The sequence below is a fragment of the Antrostomus carolinensis genome, unplaced genomic scaffold (assembly GCF_000700745.2).
Source record: "Antrostomus carolinensis isolate BGI_N321 unplaced genomic scaffold, ASM70074v2 scaffold17583, whole genome shotgun sequence".
NCBI classification, from domain to species: domain Eukaryota; kingdom Metazoa; phylum Chordata; class Aves; order Caprimulgiformes; family Caprimulgidae; genus Antrostomus; species Antrostomus carolinensis.
Window position 1 is genome coordinate 19,567 of NW_010307425.1, and position 13,010 is coordinate 32,576.

General features: G+C 42.6%; 1 protein-coding gene across 1 annotated transcript in view; it reads left to right on the top strand.

The window, feature by feature from the left end:
- Positions 1-7,724: 7,724 nt before the first annotated feature.
- Positions 7,725-13,010, top strand: part of LOC104522990 (fer-1-like protein 6) — a gene marked incomplete at both ends in the record, with an annotated part of 32,519 nt that continues 27,233 nt past the window's right edge. Inside the window, 5 exons of the mRNA XM_010165427.1 lie at positions 7,725-7,807; positions 10,480-10,606; positions 11,881-11,935; positions 12,031-12,162; positions 12,888-12,950. Of these exons, the coding sequence (XP_010163729.1) occupies positions 7,725-7,807; positions 10,480-10,606; positions 11,881-11,935; positions 12,031-12,162; positions 12,888-12,950 (460 nt within the window). The remainder of the gene's footprint in view (positions 7,808-10,479; positions 10,607-11,880; positions 11,936-12,030; positions 12,163-12,887; positions 12,951-13,010) is intronic.

The window sequence follows — 13,010 nt, forward strand, 5'->3', positions numbered from 1 at the left end:
AGAAGGCAAAGGAGGTCCCTGCAGCCCATGGAAGTTCAATGGTAGAGCAGATACACACGTGTAGACCATGGAGGACTCCATGCTGGAGCAGGAAAGCTGAGCTCGAGGGCAAGTGTGACTGAATTGAGACCCCAAGAGATGCTCAACTCCAGAGTGGGGATGGACCCCTAGAGCTGGGGTGGGGGTGACGAGGTGCGCTAGATGGGAGGCCCGTCTGCAGCCCATGCATGCCCCATGCCAGAGCCAGGAGCTGTGCCCAAAGAAGCCCATGACTCCATGGGAAGCTTGTGTTGAAACACTTGTTCCTGGGCTTTCATGCCAGGAAGAGCAGCAGAGGCGAACTGACTGAACCCCCATTCCCTGTCCCCTGTACTGCTGGGGGGAGAAGGTAGAGAAATGGGGAGCAAAGTGATTTGAGCCTGGGAAGAAGGGAGGGGTGGGGGGAAGGTGTCTTAAGTTGTGGTTGTTATGTCTCACTGTGTTACTTGGATGAATGGCAACAAATTAAATTGATTTTTCTTCCCCAAGTTGAGTCTGTTTTGCCCGTGACCGTAACTGGTGAGTGAGCTGTCCCTGTCCTCATTCTAATCTGTGCCCCTTTGTTGTGACTCCCTTCCCACCTCACTGGGTTGGGGGGAGTGAGTGCAGGACCGCATGGTCCTGCTGTAGTTCAACCACCACAATGTGAAAATACCCAAGCTTCAGAACATCTGTGTGTGCCACAGCTGGCTTTTAAGTAGCAGCTTGTCATACAGGATTATGTATTCACCTTCCTGAGAAGCTGAAACTTTTCCATTGCAAATCCTTGGACCTGTCAAAGCAGCAGAACCAGTGGGAAATCAGGAAAAATGGAAACAAGTTAAGACAGCTAGTGAGAGCTCCAGGCTGTGAAAGAAAAACAGCAGAAATAATGGATTTTGGGATAAAGGGACTCTCATTACTGAATCAGGATGAAGTATCTGACAATATACTGTATGAAGCAACTCTGCACTGGCAAAGGAGTTAAATAAACAGACAAAATCTTCCCTTAACTTCTGTAATCCTGAGAAAAGTAGGCATGAAACACGTGCATGATTAACCATTCATTAAGGTAGTTCTTGCTTTCCATATGATCAAGTACACAGAAACTATTTTATTCAACCCTCTTTGACAATTAGTTGTAGTGCAATAAATTTCTTCCGAGACTTCATTTATTATCACAAATGACATACTAGCTTAATAAAAAATGTTTCTGAATTAATCAATTATGCTCGAGTTACAGTTTTAGATTGATTAAGCTTTTTATTTTGAAGCTCAATCTTTGTATTTTAATTATGTTTTACTCTTTCAGATGAGTGGTTTAAATTATGAGATAATTCACTTTTCCTTTCAATTTCCTTGACTCCTACAGATTGTGGAAGTGATAAAATGAGCCAAGAGTCTTTTTTATATTTTTGCATTTAAGAAGGAAAGAAAAAACATTTTTATCACCTAGAAAGTTAGGTTCTTTTTGCTTGTGTTTATTTAATGAAAACTAGAACTAATTGTGTGGAGATAATTATTCATCTGATGCAATACTGGTTGATCTACTGCAAAACTCTTTGGAAAACTAAGTTTTGTTCAAAGAGGAAGAATTTGAAAGATCTGCAAAAAATACAAACCACTTTACAAAACGCATATAACAACATGCAAAGATACAGACCCACCTAACAAATTTTACATTGATGTGTGAGAATGCTGAAGGCTGTTTTTCCTCTTTCTTCAGTTTCTAATGGTTTCTCAGTCAAGGCAGTCACTGTACCTGTAGCTTTACAATCCTTAGGCACTGAAGCTGGCTCAGATCTGAGCTGCACAAACCTTTGATCATCCCTGAAGGAAATAATTTTAATGATGGTGCCAAAATTATGGAGACTGCTTTTTCCAAGGAGGAAGAGACTTGGGGGGAAAAGGGGGACAGCTGCTCCAATAAGGATTTTCTGCTGGCAGCAGCACACTGGCAGCTCATTCACCCTGTCCCCGTGGGGACTTTCGGGTGGTCTCAGAAGATGTACTGGGTAAACCAGAGTTTACCCAGTAAACTAAGGATCCAAGGATCCTAAACTCCCACCTCTTTGGTTTCATTCCTCTGTGCCCACCAGGAGCAGTTCACACACCAGCACTAGGAAACGGCATCCCAAGGGTCATGGCTGTGAACATGAACCTTGACAAGTTTCTGGGTCTAAGGCAGGTTAAGCCCAAGACTGGGTTTTGCTTGAACAGGAGGTAGAAACCTGCAAAGAGAGGGGGCTTTGTGAAAGGGGACACAAAGTCCCTCCTCAAGCTACACACCCCTGCATTTAAATGGCTCAAGTTGTTCTTCTGACTTTATAACCAATGGAGAAGTAAGTGATTGCTGCCATCCTACTGTAAATATCTAGAGTGAGTCAGATAACCTGTAGCCTAGAAGTGCTTGTTTTTCTCTGGGGGGTGTCTGACCATTCCTGCAGAAAGAAGCTATTCTGCCAATTCTCTGAGCACATGGACTTCTGGAAGGGTTTTTCTGGAAGAATTTTTCTGGAAGAAGAAACTAAGTTTAAACAATGTGGAAAAACTCCAAGGAGATTCAGCATTTAGTAAGGTCACTTATACTCTCTTGCTGACAACACTGAAATGCATTTTTTGCCAGCTTTCCTTCAAATTAGACTGCAAATTGCAATTATCAGGTATCTGAGAGAACATTATGCAGTGCAAAAAGTAATCATGAAGCCTCTGTGATGATAGGACAGCTTAAATTAAAAACAAAGGGCATGAAAGGATTTTTTGGAAAGCTAACAAGCTGGAAAGCTGTAAGCTGCCATGGATAAAACTTGATAAGAGTAGAATACAGTTTGTGAGTCTTTTTTCAAAGAGTGTGAAAATTAATTCATAGACCCAGTGGACCTGTGGCATTGATAATGGGAAATGAACCTTTGTATTTACAGATTTCTGGTCCAAATCTGACACAGTCTGAGTATAGTCAAATGTGATATGGTTGGGCTCCCACTCTTATTTGCTATTTATATCAGGGAGACCTCAATGAAACTAGGACCCACATTGTCACTGGACATATTCAGAAGAGAAAAGGCTGTCCTCACTCCAGATTTTTTTACAACCTGCATGTGGAAGGAGCTGGGAGACTCAGTCCTCTTTAAACTAAGCAATGTTCTTGATTAGCTGAGATGGCTGATTTTTAGTTGCTTCTAATCAAGGCACTTACAATGGGAAACCTGTTGGAAGCCTGTAGGAACTCTTTCCTCCACCTTCTCTTTGGACATTAATTAGTTTTATTGTATCTTAAATTAACTTCTTGGCTCCAGGAAGGAACTAAATCCTTATGTGTATTTGTGTATCACATAGCATACGGGGGCTAAATCTTCACTCAAATTTGTCAATACTATCACAATACTAAAAACCTCCAACCTCACCACAGGTCAAAGACAGATGAAAGACTTTTTCTGCACCCCAAATCTCTCCCGATTTCCCAGGAGTGAAGTCTTGCAGTGCCATGTTTGTGTCTTGCTGACAGCCAGGAGGTCCTGTGGGGAGATGGAAGACATTTCCTCATGACATCTTTGGGGTTTGTCTAGAGGTGGCATATATAGTTTTATGCTTGGCTTGGGGATAAGAGATAGTTATGAATAACTTTGGGAACATTATCAAATCTGGCAAATCTATATGGAAGCCTGAAACTTTCCCTTCTTGGCAACATTTTCCTGTGAACATTTTTGCAATCTTGGGGACAGAGAAAGGAGTAATTTTCCGTAGTTGATTGAATTTATGTCTTGAAGTTGTGGTGAAAGGAAACATTCCTTGTGGAAATTTGAAGAAAGCTTAATTTTATTTTTTCTTTCTGAGAGAACAGCCTTTCTATTGCAAAAAGAGTATCCACAGAACATTGTAAGAAGGCTAAATGATTTTATTAAGTATCATGGATGTTACCTATGTGCACAATATTAGAGCACCTACACTGTCACTGGATGATGAACAGTTTACATATAAAAGTGTTGGAGCCTCTCTGTTATGAGGGACTGATACCTTCAGTTCCCTGAAAACTTAATTTACTTAGCTTAGACCTTTGCAGAGAAGATTCTCTCTGCAAATCCAAAATAATGAACACCGCCCTGCCATCTTGGTGAACAACCCCATGCTCTTCTCCTTTCCCATAGCTGAGCCTTGTAAGTGGCTTGTGCTTGCTGCCTCTCTGGTGCTTTTGAGGAACACTGCTCTGCATGGCCACAGCTGCCCTTGGCTGAGGTAACTGGTGGGGCCAGAGGTGCAGGAGACATCAGGGGAACCCCAATGTCTCTCTGTGCTCAAACCTCCATCAAACTAAAAAGCCGAGATTGAAATCTGCTTTGCTTCAAAGACAGGCTTTGCTGTTGGCATCTGTGGAGTTATCTTAAGCTTGGCTGTTTCTCTTTCTGTTACCACATGGCACCTTCTGCAGTTCTGTCTTTAAGCAGTTTCAGTGTCATGTAAACGTAAGAATCATGGAAGCTGGCCCAGTTTCCATACCAGGCTTTATTAATGGCCATTCCCTCTAGTTGTCCCCTGACTCCTGCTTTGCTTGAGCCGTTTTTTGTCTTGGTACTACATTCCCACTCATGCTGGTCAGGTTTTGGTGCTCTTTGGCACACGGAAGTTGTGCATTTTCTGTGATTGTGCCCAGTATTGCTGACATTCCTCTTGGGCCTGGCCAGTAAACTTAATTTGCTTGCTCAGAATACAACTTATAAATATTATCAGCTTCCCTTCCCAGTTTGTGGTGAGTTTGCAGGTGATTTCAGTTGTTTGAGCATTGATTGCTATCAGGTTTGCTCAGCTCGTAGGTGCCTGCTTGTTTGGGCTAGTTGGTCTTCCCTAGGTAAGTTTTCATTCCTACAGCAATTTATACAAACAAGTCCTCTGATGATAGGGGGAAAAAAATGTGCTGATTGTTTATCATTGCATGCTTGTGGCCGGTGGAAAATTTGAAAAATGTTGCTATTATACTAAATTCTTTGTGTTTCCACTCTCATCACCTTGTTTTTTTGTCGGTAGAGTTACTAGCACAAAATTCTTGAGCAGCATAGGTTGTGTCTCCCTCTGAAACATGCAGCATATTTATTTATTTGGAAAAACTGTAGTATGAAATCATGCCCACAGAGAGCTCCTCTTGAACCAATGTGACCAATAACTGGGAAAATAGTACAGCGTGGTATACTAATAAAAGTGAAGTTCCAGGAGGTTTGAAATCTACCACTGCTTACAAATGTGCGTAGGATTTAGTGAATGTTTCAGCTCTCAAAATGAGGTTAAAGAATGGTATTTTCATAATATAAAAACATGTAATTTCAAAATGAAATGTTTCAGATAAGCTGAAATGTTTTTCTTGACATTTCAAATTGAAAAGGACCAAATTGCCTGCAAACAGAACCACGTATTTCAGTACTATATAATACAAAATTGGAACTATGTTCACTTTAGCGAGCAGATAAGATCTGCAACAATGAGATTTACATTTTTCACCATCAAATAAAGCCAAGTGAATAGTTTGCAATGACTTTGGATTTCTGAGTACAAGTCAGATTGTTCTGGTTAATTCAAAATGGTAAGTCCACAGGCTTTTATTTAATGAAAATAACGTGTCAAACTTGGTTTGGTTCCACTGATTTCTTCCCCCCCCGCCCCCCCCCCTTTTTTTTTTTTTTTTTAGTTTTAGTTCAAGCATTCAAAGCCAAGAGTCCATTATTGCCCACCCTTATTCCAAGCACTGCTCATTTTTCCATTAAGGAAGAACTTCTGCGTATATTTTCTACATCATTGTTACTGTTTTGCCAGCCCTTTATTGGAAGCAGAAAAGACATGTGCAGACTCTAAGGATCATTATTAAGCACTGGTTCAAGCCCCTAGAAACCTTCAGAAACCTGGACAAATTAAACTGCACTCTCCAATGTTCAGAGATTTGATTTCCATTCCCCAACACCCTCTAGAATAATGAATCATGGGGCTTAAAAACACACACTTTGTAAAAGGAAGAAAAGATAAGAAAAACATGAAGATAAAAAAAACCCAGCCAGTCCTTTCCCCAAGCGTAAGGCAATTGCAGGACAGACAGCTCCTTCCCCACTCCTCCAAAATCTTGGTCTGGAAGGGGCTCTCTGGGCACAGCTTTAACACAGAAAATGGTGTTTCTCTCCCATGTTGCTGAGAATGGATGCTGTGCTGAGCCCTGCTCAGGGACAATGGGAGAAGCCCCATCTCCTTCTCATGGCTTTCCTTCTCTGCACTATCAGCTCCTGCCTCAGCTCTAGGGTATGAAGTTGGAGCAGATCAGGTGTGAGTTGGAGACTGATGAAATTATTAGCCTTGTATTCACATGCTGTTCTGTGCTTGCAAATTGCCAGAACACCATCACTGTCCTATTCCGGGACTGGTGCTCCCAGATTCTGACATAGGGTAGGCAAAGAATTTGGTGGGATGAGGCTGACTAGAAACCAAGAATGATGGACTGTTGGCTGTGTGAGGAAAAATGAGACCCTTTGTTGAGGGGAAAATGCTGTATGACATTTGTAGAGACATTTCCTTTTGCCCCCTCTTTAAAACCAACTCTACAAAACATAACTACTCTTTCTCTCTGCTCTCTGCTCACTGAAGAGCTGAAAGACCAACAGAAGAGTAAAATAGGAGAAGGACAACCAGCACGGACCTCTGAACAGCCAGCCTGTGTCTGTGCAGTTGCTGGGAGAGGTGCTTTATCTCTGCTCAGAAGCTGCCTCAGGGCCTGGGGACTTTTGTCATCAGTTTCCCAAGAAACAGGACTGCAGCATGGGTCCTTGCTGAAAGTCTTGACATGTTTTATCTGTGATGACAGCCAGACCAGGGCCGCACTTCCCTGCCTGCATCTCACTCCATGAAGGTGGCTTGTTCCTGGATGACTCCGGCAGGCTCCTGGCAAGGAATTGTGGCTGAAACTGAGTTGAACGCAAGGAATAAGGAAGCCCCAATGGGGCTGTGGAGACACTTTAGCCAGGCATGATCTGAAAAATGACCTCATTGAACTTTAACTGGGTTGGTTAGTTTCAAGCTGGATCAATCCAGTATAGAAAGAAGTGGGAGGCAGAAAAGCCCCATGCAGTGGTAGCTGGGGTTGATGCTGGGCTGAAGTATCTCTGTAACACACGAGAAACCCTTGTCCAGTTCTGTTCATGGCTTTGCTACTGGAAGGGAGTGAGAAATAACTGAATAAATGGCCAAGCTGTGGTGGTGTGTGTACATGCCACTGATACAGTGGGTGTCCTCACCAAGGAAGTTTACACAAACACTTTTATGTTTATCTTAATTCACTGGAAAACTGCTTTTGATCTTGAACATGTAATTTGTGAGAAGCTTTTGTCTCTGGTCTTGTCACAGGCAGGCATAACAATTGCATGGGAAGTCAGTGTGGGAAGTCAGTAGATTGGAAACTTCTCTTGGATTTCCTTTTTTTGCCTCTTGCTGTCTTGGTTTGGAAAGAAGTTTTGGCTCTTGTCTCAGTATGTTTGCCTGTACACAGCCAAATTTTAAAAATAAACAAAGTTAGATGAAGCATAAAACCAGAGCTTTCTCTTGTTTACTTTCAATAAAAGGAAAATCTGAATATGATGATATAATTTGGAAATAAAAACTCCCTCTTGAGTTAAATTAGAGTCCAGCACAGAAAAGGGCTTGAAGATATAGCACTGATCGCTTTTCTTTCTTTTTTTCAGAAAGGGTCTGTTTGCTGGCATGAAACTGAAGAAGAAGAAAAAGGGCGAGAAAGGGTTGACTATTGCAAACAAAGATGCACTGGGTAAGGCCTCATAAATCAATATTGCAACTGAGAAGAGCAGGTGGGGGATTATATTATATTATATTTATTATATTATCTAATTTCATGTGAACTCATTTGAATTGTGTCTTAGGGCTTAGTATTGATAAAACAGGCAGTAAACTCCTTATCACTCCCAAATAAACAGAGAGGTAATCCTTTCTGCATTAACTGTTTCATTAAGTCCACTTGCAGATTCTGTGAGTTCAGACTGCTAGATCTAGTAGAGCAAAACAAAGATGTTTTTGTAAGGTAAGCCTGGCGCTTACCATAAAGAGATGGCAGATTTTTGAAAGGTTTTCTTTTTTTTCTACTCTAGAGGTAGATCATTCATTATAGGTGTGTAATTCCTCTGTTTCTTCTAGAGACCATAAGAACACAACCTGAGTAGACTCTGATGGCTGGATGGGCTGGCTCGATAAAGCTGGGAGGTTTACTTAGTATTAATTCTCCTCTTAAGTGTATGACAATCCTTTTCTTTTATTTTTTAATACGGAGTTTGGCCTTTTGGAGCAGAGAAAACTGAAGACAATTAAACTTCTTACTAATTACAGATGTGTTGGAGTTTGTTTATCTTATGCTCCAAGGAATATATCGTGCTCTACAAGATACACTACATTATAGTTTGCCTCAGTCTCCCATGGGAGCATTCAAGTCTCTCTGTTTATTTCAAATGACTATGTTTGAATAATTGGCTAGATTGGGGTCCTTATGCTGCATCTTCATCTGTTTCATTAGTGTCTTTCTTGCTGAAGAGTCTGAACTAGCAAAGATACAGCAATTACCAGTTCTCTCTTGTCTTGATTGGGATTTGTGCTTAGGGGATCTATCAGGGAATTGTGCAGTGGGAGAATATTGTCACTCACTGAACAGTTGCATTTTCTGTCACTGCATCCATAGAGGACAGTACCTGCTTGTTGGTTTTGCACAATATACATATGGTTACTGAGAGGAAAAAAAGGATAGCAATTCAGATATTAAGATGTCAGGAAAATTGAGCTGTGAAGGGAAAGAAGTGCTGCAAAGAGTTTTCGTCTCAATAAAAACAACATGGAACTCACTAAAGTTGTCCAGGCAGGGTGTCATGCTGACACATGCCTGTCTCCCAGCCAGGAGGAAGTTTTATCTGCTTTAGCCTCAGAGCAAACAATACAGAGTACTACAAGCCCATAATCAAACAGCATGCTCTAGAGTAAATAGGATATGGAGGGTAGTCATGGGAACTTGGTGCTACAGATGCAAAACTATGGACAGATGCCTTTGCCTCAAGGAGTGAAAATCATGCTATGCCTACATGGATGCAGATACAAGTGCACCTTCCCTGTGTTCTAGGGAGGCTGGAAAAGAGCCATTGGGACAGTCAGGAAGAGTTATATGAGATTGCTAGTGGAGGAACCTTCATGGAGCTGGCTCATGCCTGGCTGCTTTGCAACAGAAGCAAAAGTTGCGTCTGTCTGTACTTGTCTAGTGGTTTGCCTCAGAGTAGGGGCTAGTGGAAACCAGCTGAAAAAGGAACATCCAGAGCTGATGAGAGCTATCCAAGTGAGTTTTACTGTACAATGGATAGTCCTTTGCTACCATCACCAGTTTCTAAACATCCCTCAAGTGACCATACTTTTGCAAAGATACAAGGAAGCACTAATGCAATCCTTTCTTTAGTTTTGTAGTGGGAGCACAGTGCCATAAAGTACTTGCAGAAAATACACTTGGATGTGTTTCCTTTCATTTGATGCAAATCATCCATAAGGTCACCTAAGGCCCTGAGTACTGCTGGGCAAGTCATCTTTACCACTTGACAGCTTCTAGACCAGAAATGACTCACGTCCGGAGTCACTGAACATTTCTTGCCTATAAATGTAATTATTGAAATGAACTACAGGCACCCCAATATTAAACTTTCTCCTAAAATGCATGTCTCCCTTCCCAAGGCAGATGTTGATCACAGACGTGCTTGGCAAGGGGCAGAGATGCTGGTAGGAATTCTGTCAGACCACAAGGACAAAGCAGGGCAGCATGGGAAGGGCTTCTTTGGCCAAATGTAGATGTGTACATGTGAAATAGTTGCTGAGATTCTCTTTATGGCCAGGGAAAAAAAGCACTTCTGTAAGCAATTTGTCTCATCTAAGTATAACTCTCTACAAGAGATCTCATGAATCATGCTCTTCAACTCTCTTTTTCCCTCCTTGATCTTCCAGTTCATCATCTCTGCAGAGAGGAAAGGTGAGAAATGATTCTAAGCTAGGCTCTGCTTTGGTCACTTGGAAGGGACTGAAGGTGCATCAGACTGTTATGACAAACTGGATGACAGACTCACTGCTGCACAGTAATAGGTGCAAAACCCAGAAATAATCTGTCCCACTGTCTTTCTAGCAGATGAGAGATGGGGAAGTCAGATGCGGCTAGTGGGCATGTGCCTGTTGTGGGTGCACGTGGGGTGAAGAGAGCAGCTACAGACAACATTTATATGGTATGTGGTGTTGCACAGGAAGGGAGCTGCTGCTATAGTGAATCCTGCTCAATGCAAACCACTACTGTATCTCTAATTGTGATACTAAAATAAATAATATATTCAGCTCACTGCTCTGCTCTGAGGTAGCTTTTTACTAGTAGAAATCAGAGGTGGGTTTTACTTTCTTGATTGTTTTCTTTGTCAGGAGATCATGATGAAAGTGCAAATCTTCACCATGACACTCCTGGGAGACAAGAAGAGAGAGAGGAAGACCTAATGAACAGCAATGAATTGTCCAATGTTTTTGGATCCTTAAGCCCAAAGAGGAAAAGGTGCTTCTTCGCATACCTTACCTAACATCCCCCAAATCACCTTTTCCATCCTATTGCCCTAGGACAATACATCTGGTGACAGAAAATCCATTTGCTGACAGCAGTGATCCCTTCACCCCTGCTGTCTCATGTGACAGAGTGGGATGTACTTGTCAGCAAAGTATTATCAGGTCAAGACAGATTGTTACCAGATGCTATCCAGTTCAGGGAGATATTGAAATGGATGCTGAGAGTGCCTCAACTGAGCTGCTAATGAAAATGAGTCAAAGGGGACAGCAAATTCTATAGCCAAGAACTTTTGTAGTTGTTTTTTTCATACAGAGGAGGAATGGAGTCAGATTTGATGGGATCAACAAGTGAAGTCATTCCCATGCACGGCAGGTAGCTGCACTGCTCTGTGTGGATGCAAAACATTTCCCTATTACCAACTGTATGAGTGTCCTGGTTTTGCTAGGACAGAGTTAATTTCTTCTCAGTAGTCAGAAGAACCATGTTTTGGTTTCAGTTCAGACTTGTTATGAGAACATCATTGATAAAAGTACTAATGTTATTAGTTACTGCTGGAGCTCAAGGCCACCGTGTTTGGTTGTTCACAGCTGCATTAGGACTGGAAGGGAGAAGCGTAGTGAATAGTAAAGCCCAGAACTGGCATTTGGATGTGCCAATGAAATATTCCATATCATATCACGTCATGTCATGTTTAGTATATTTTCCGGGGCTGACTGGAAATGGCGGGGGGGATTCACATGGGTTTTTGCTCGGGCCCTCGCTCTTTCGGGATCACGGTTTTGGTTTGGGATTGTTGTTCCTCTGGGATCATTATCCGGGAACGGGCTGGGCTTATCAGTGGGTGGTAAGCGGTTGCACTGGGTTATCATGCATTTGCATATCTTATTACTGTTATCATTATCATTGCTATTTTAATATTAGTTGGGGTTTTTTTTTTAAGTTTTCTTTTATTTCTATTATTAAATTGTTTTTATCTCAACCTACAAGCCTCCTGATCCTTGCCCCCATCCTCTCCCTGGCCCCTGGGTGTGGGGGGGAAGTGGGTGAATGACTGTGTTGGCTGCTAGTCAAGGGCCAGCCCAGTGAAACTATCAAAGTGAGAAAGACAGAGGTGGTCTCTGCTGGTGAAATCAAGCGCAACAGCTCACAACAAAACTATCTGCCATAAACAATACTCGCTTAGTGACAAGAAGTCTTTCCAACACGTGTCCAAGTACCAGCTCTTGCCTAGAGGTGCCTAATGACCTGTTTTGTCATTTAAACAGGGCAAAGCTGGTGACCAGAATTCACGAAGAGGAGATGAAATCCCAGAACTACCAGGTGAGCAGGGCGTGATGGCCCTTATGTGCCTGTGACATTCCCAGGCAGGCTGGACTTGAGCCCAGGAGTGTGCACGGTGTCTTTGTGCTCCACAGATTGCCATCACCATCATCGAGGCCAGGCAGCTGGTGGGTGAGAACATTGACCCTGTGGTGATCATCGAGATAGGTGATGAGAAGAAGCAAACAACAGTAAAGGAAGGCACAAACACCCCTTTCTACAATGAGGTAGGGGCTTTCTCTTGAAGAAGATACTTTCTTCAATGGCTCTGGGTGCCCTCCACCACTTGGCAGCTCAAAAGCGAATGAACTAAGCTTGTAGCATCTGCATGTCTGAGCAGGGAGGTCTGTCCAGAAGCTGTTTGAGTTTCAAGCTTGGCCAAGCATCAGCAATAGCTCACTTGGGTTTATCTCTATTTGCTCTCTCTTCTCAAGTTCTGTTCATCCTGTTCCATACCCGCTCCACCACATCCTGCCCTTCTACCACTGCCTCTGCATTTTTTCAAACAATCCATTTGGGACCTTTGTCTAAACTGTCTCCTCAGCCTCCCTTTTCTACCATCTCACTGTTTCAGCCTTTACTTGACACGTTTATTCCAGCTGGTGACAAATGAGACCAAAACAACTCCCCAAACCAACTGGTCCTTTGGGTTTCCTTGTGCCTCCTGTCCCTTTTGACAATACCCTCTGATGTAGAGTGAGGGCCATGGGCATTTGCGAAGGCCAGTGCTGTGCAGCTATGCAAGGAGGAGAGTAGAAAACAGGCCTTGGCCATGGCAGACTCAAGCCAGGGAGCAAGGAGAAGGTTTGGCTGTGTCCACCACTGCCCCCCCCAGCACCTCTAGTGTCTCACTGGGGCTCTGTGCAGTAACCCAAAAAGCTAAACTCTGCTGCTGACAGCACTGGCAACCAGCATAAGGATGATTTTGATCTTCTGTCCCCTTTTCCCACAGTACTTTGTGTTTGATTTCGTTGGACCACAAGTGTTCCTGTTCGACAAAATAATCAACATCTCTGTAAGTACCTAGGGAAGCTTAGCACAGTAAGTAAAGGTCATTGTTGTTTGTGTCACTTTG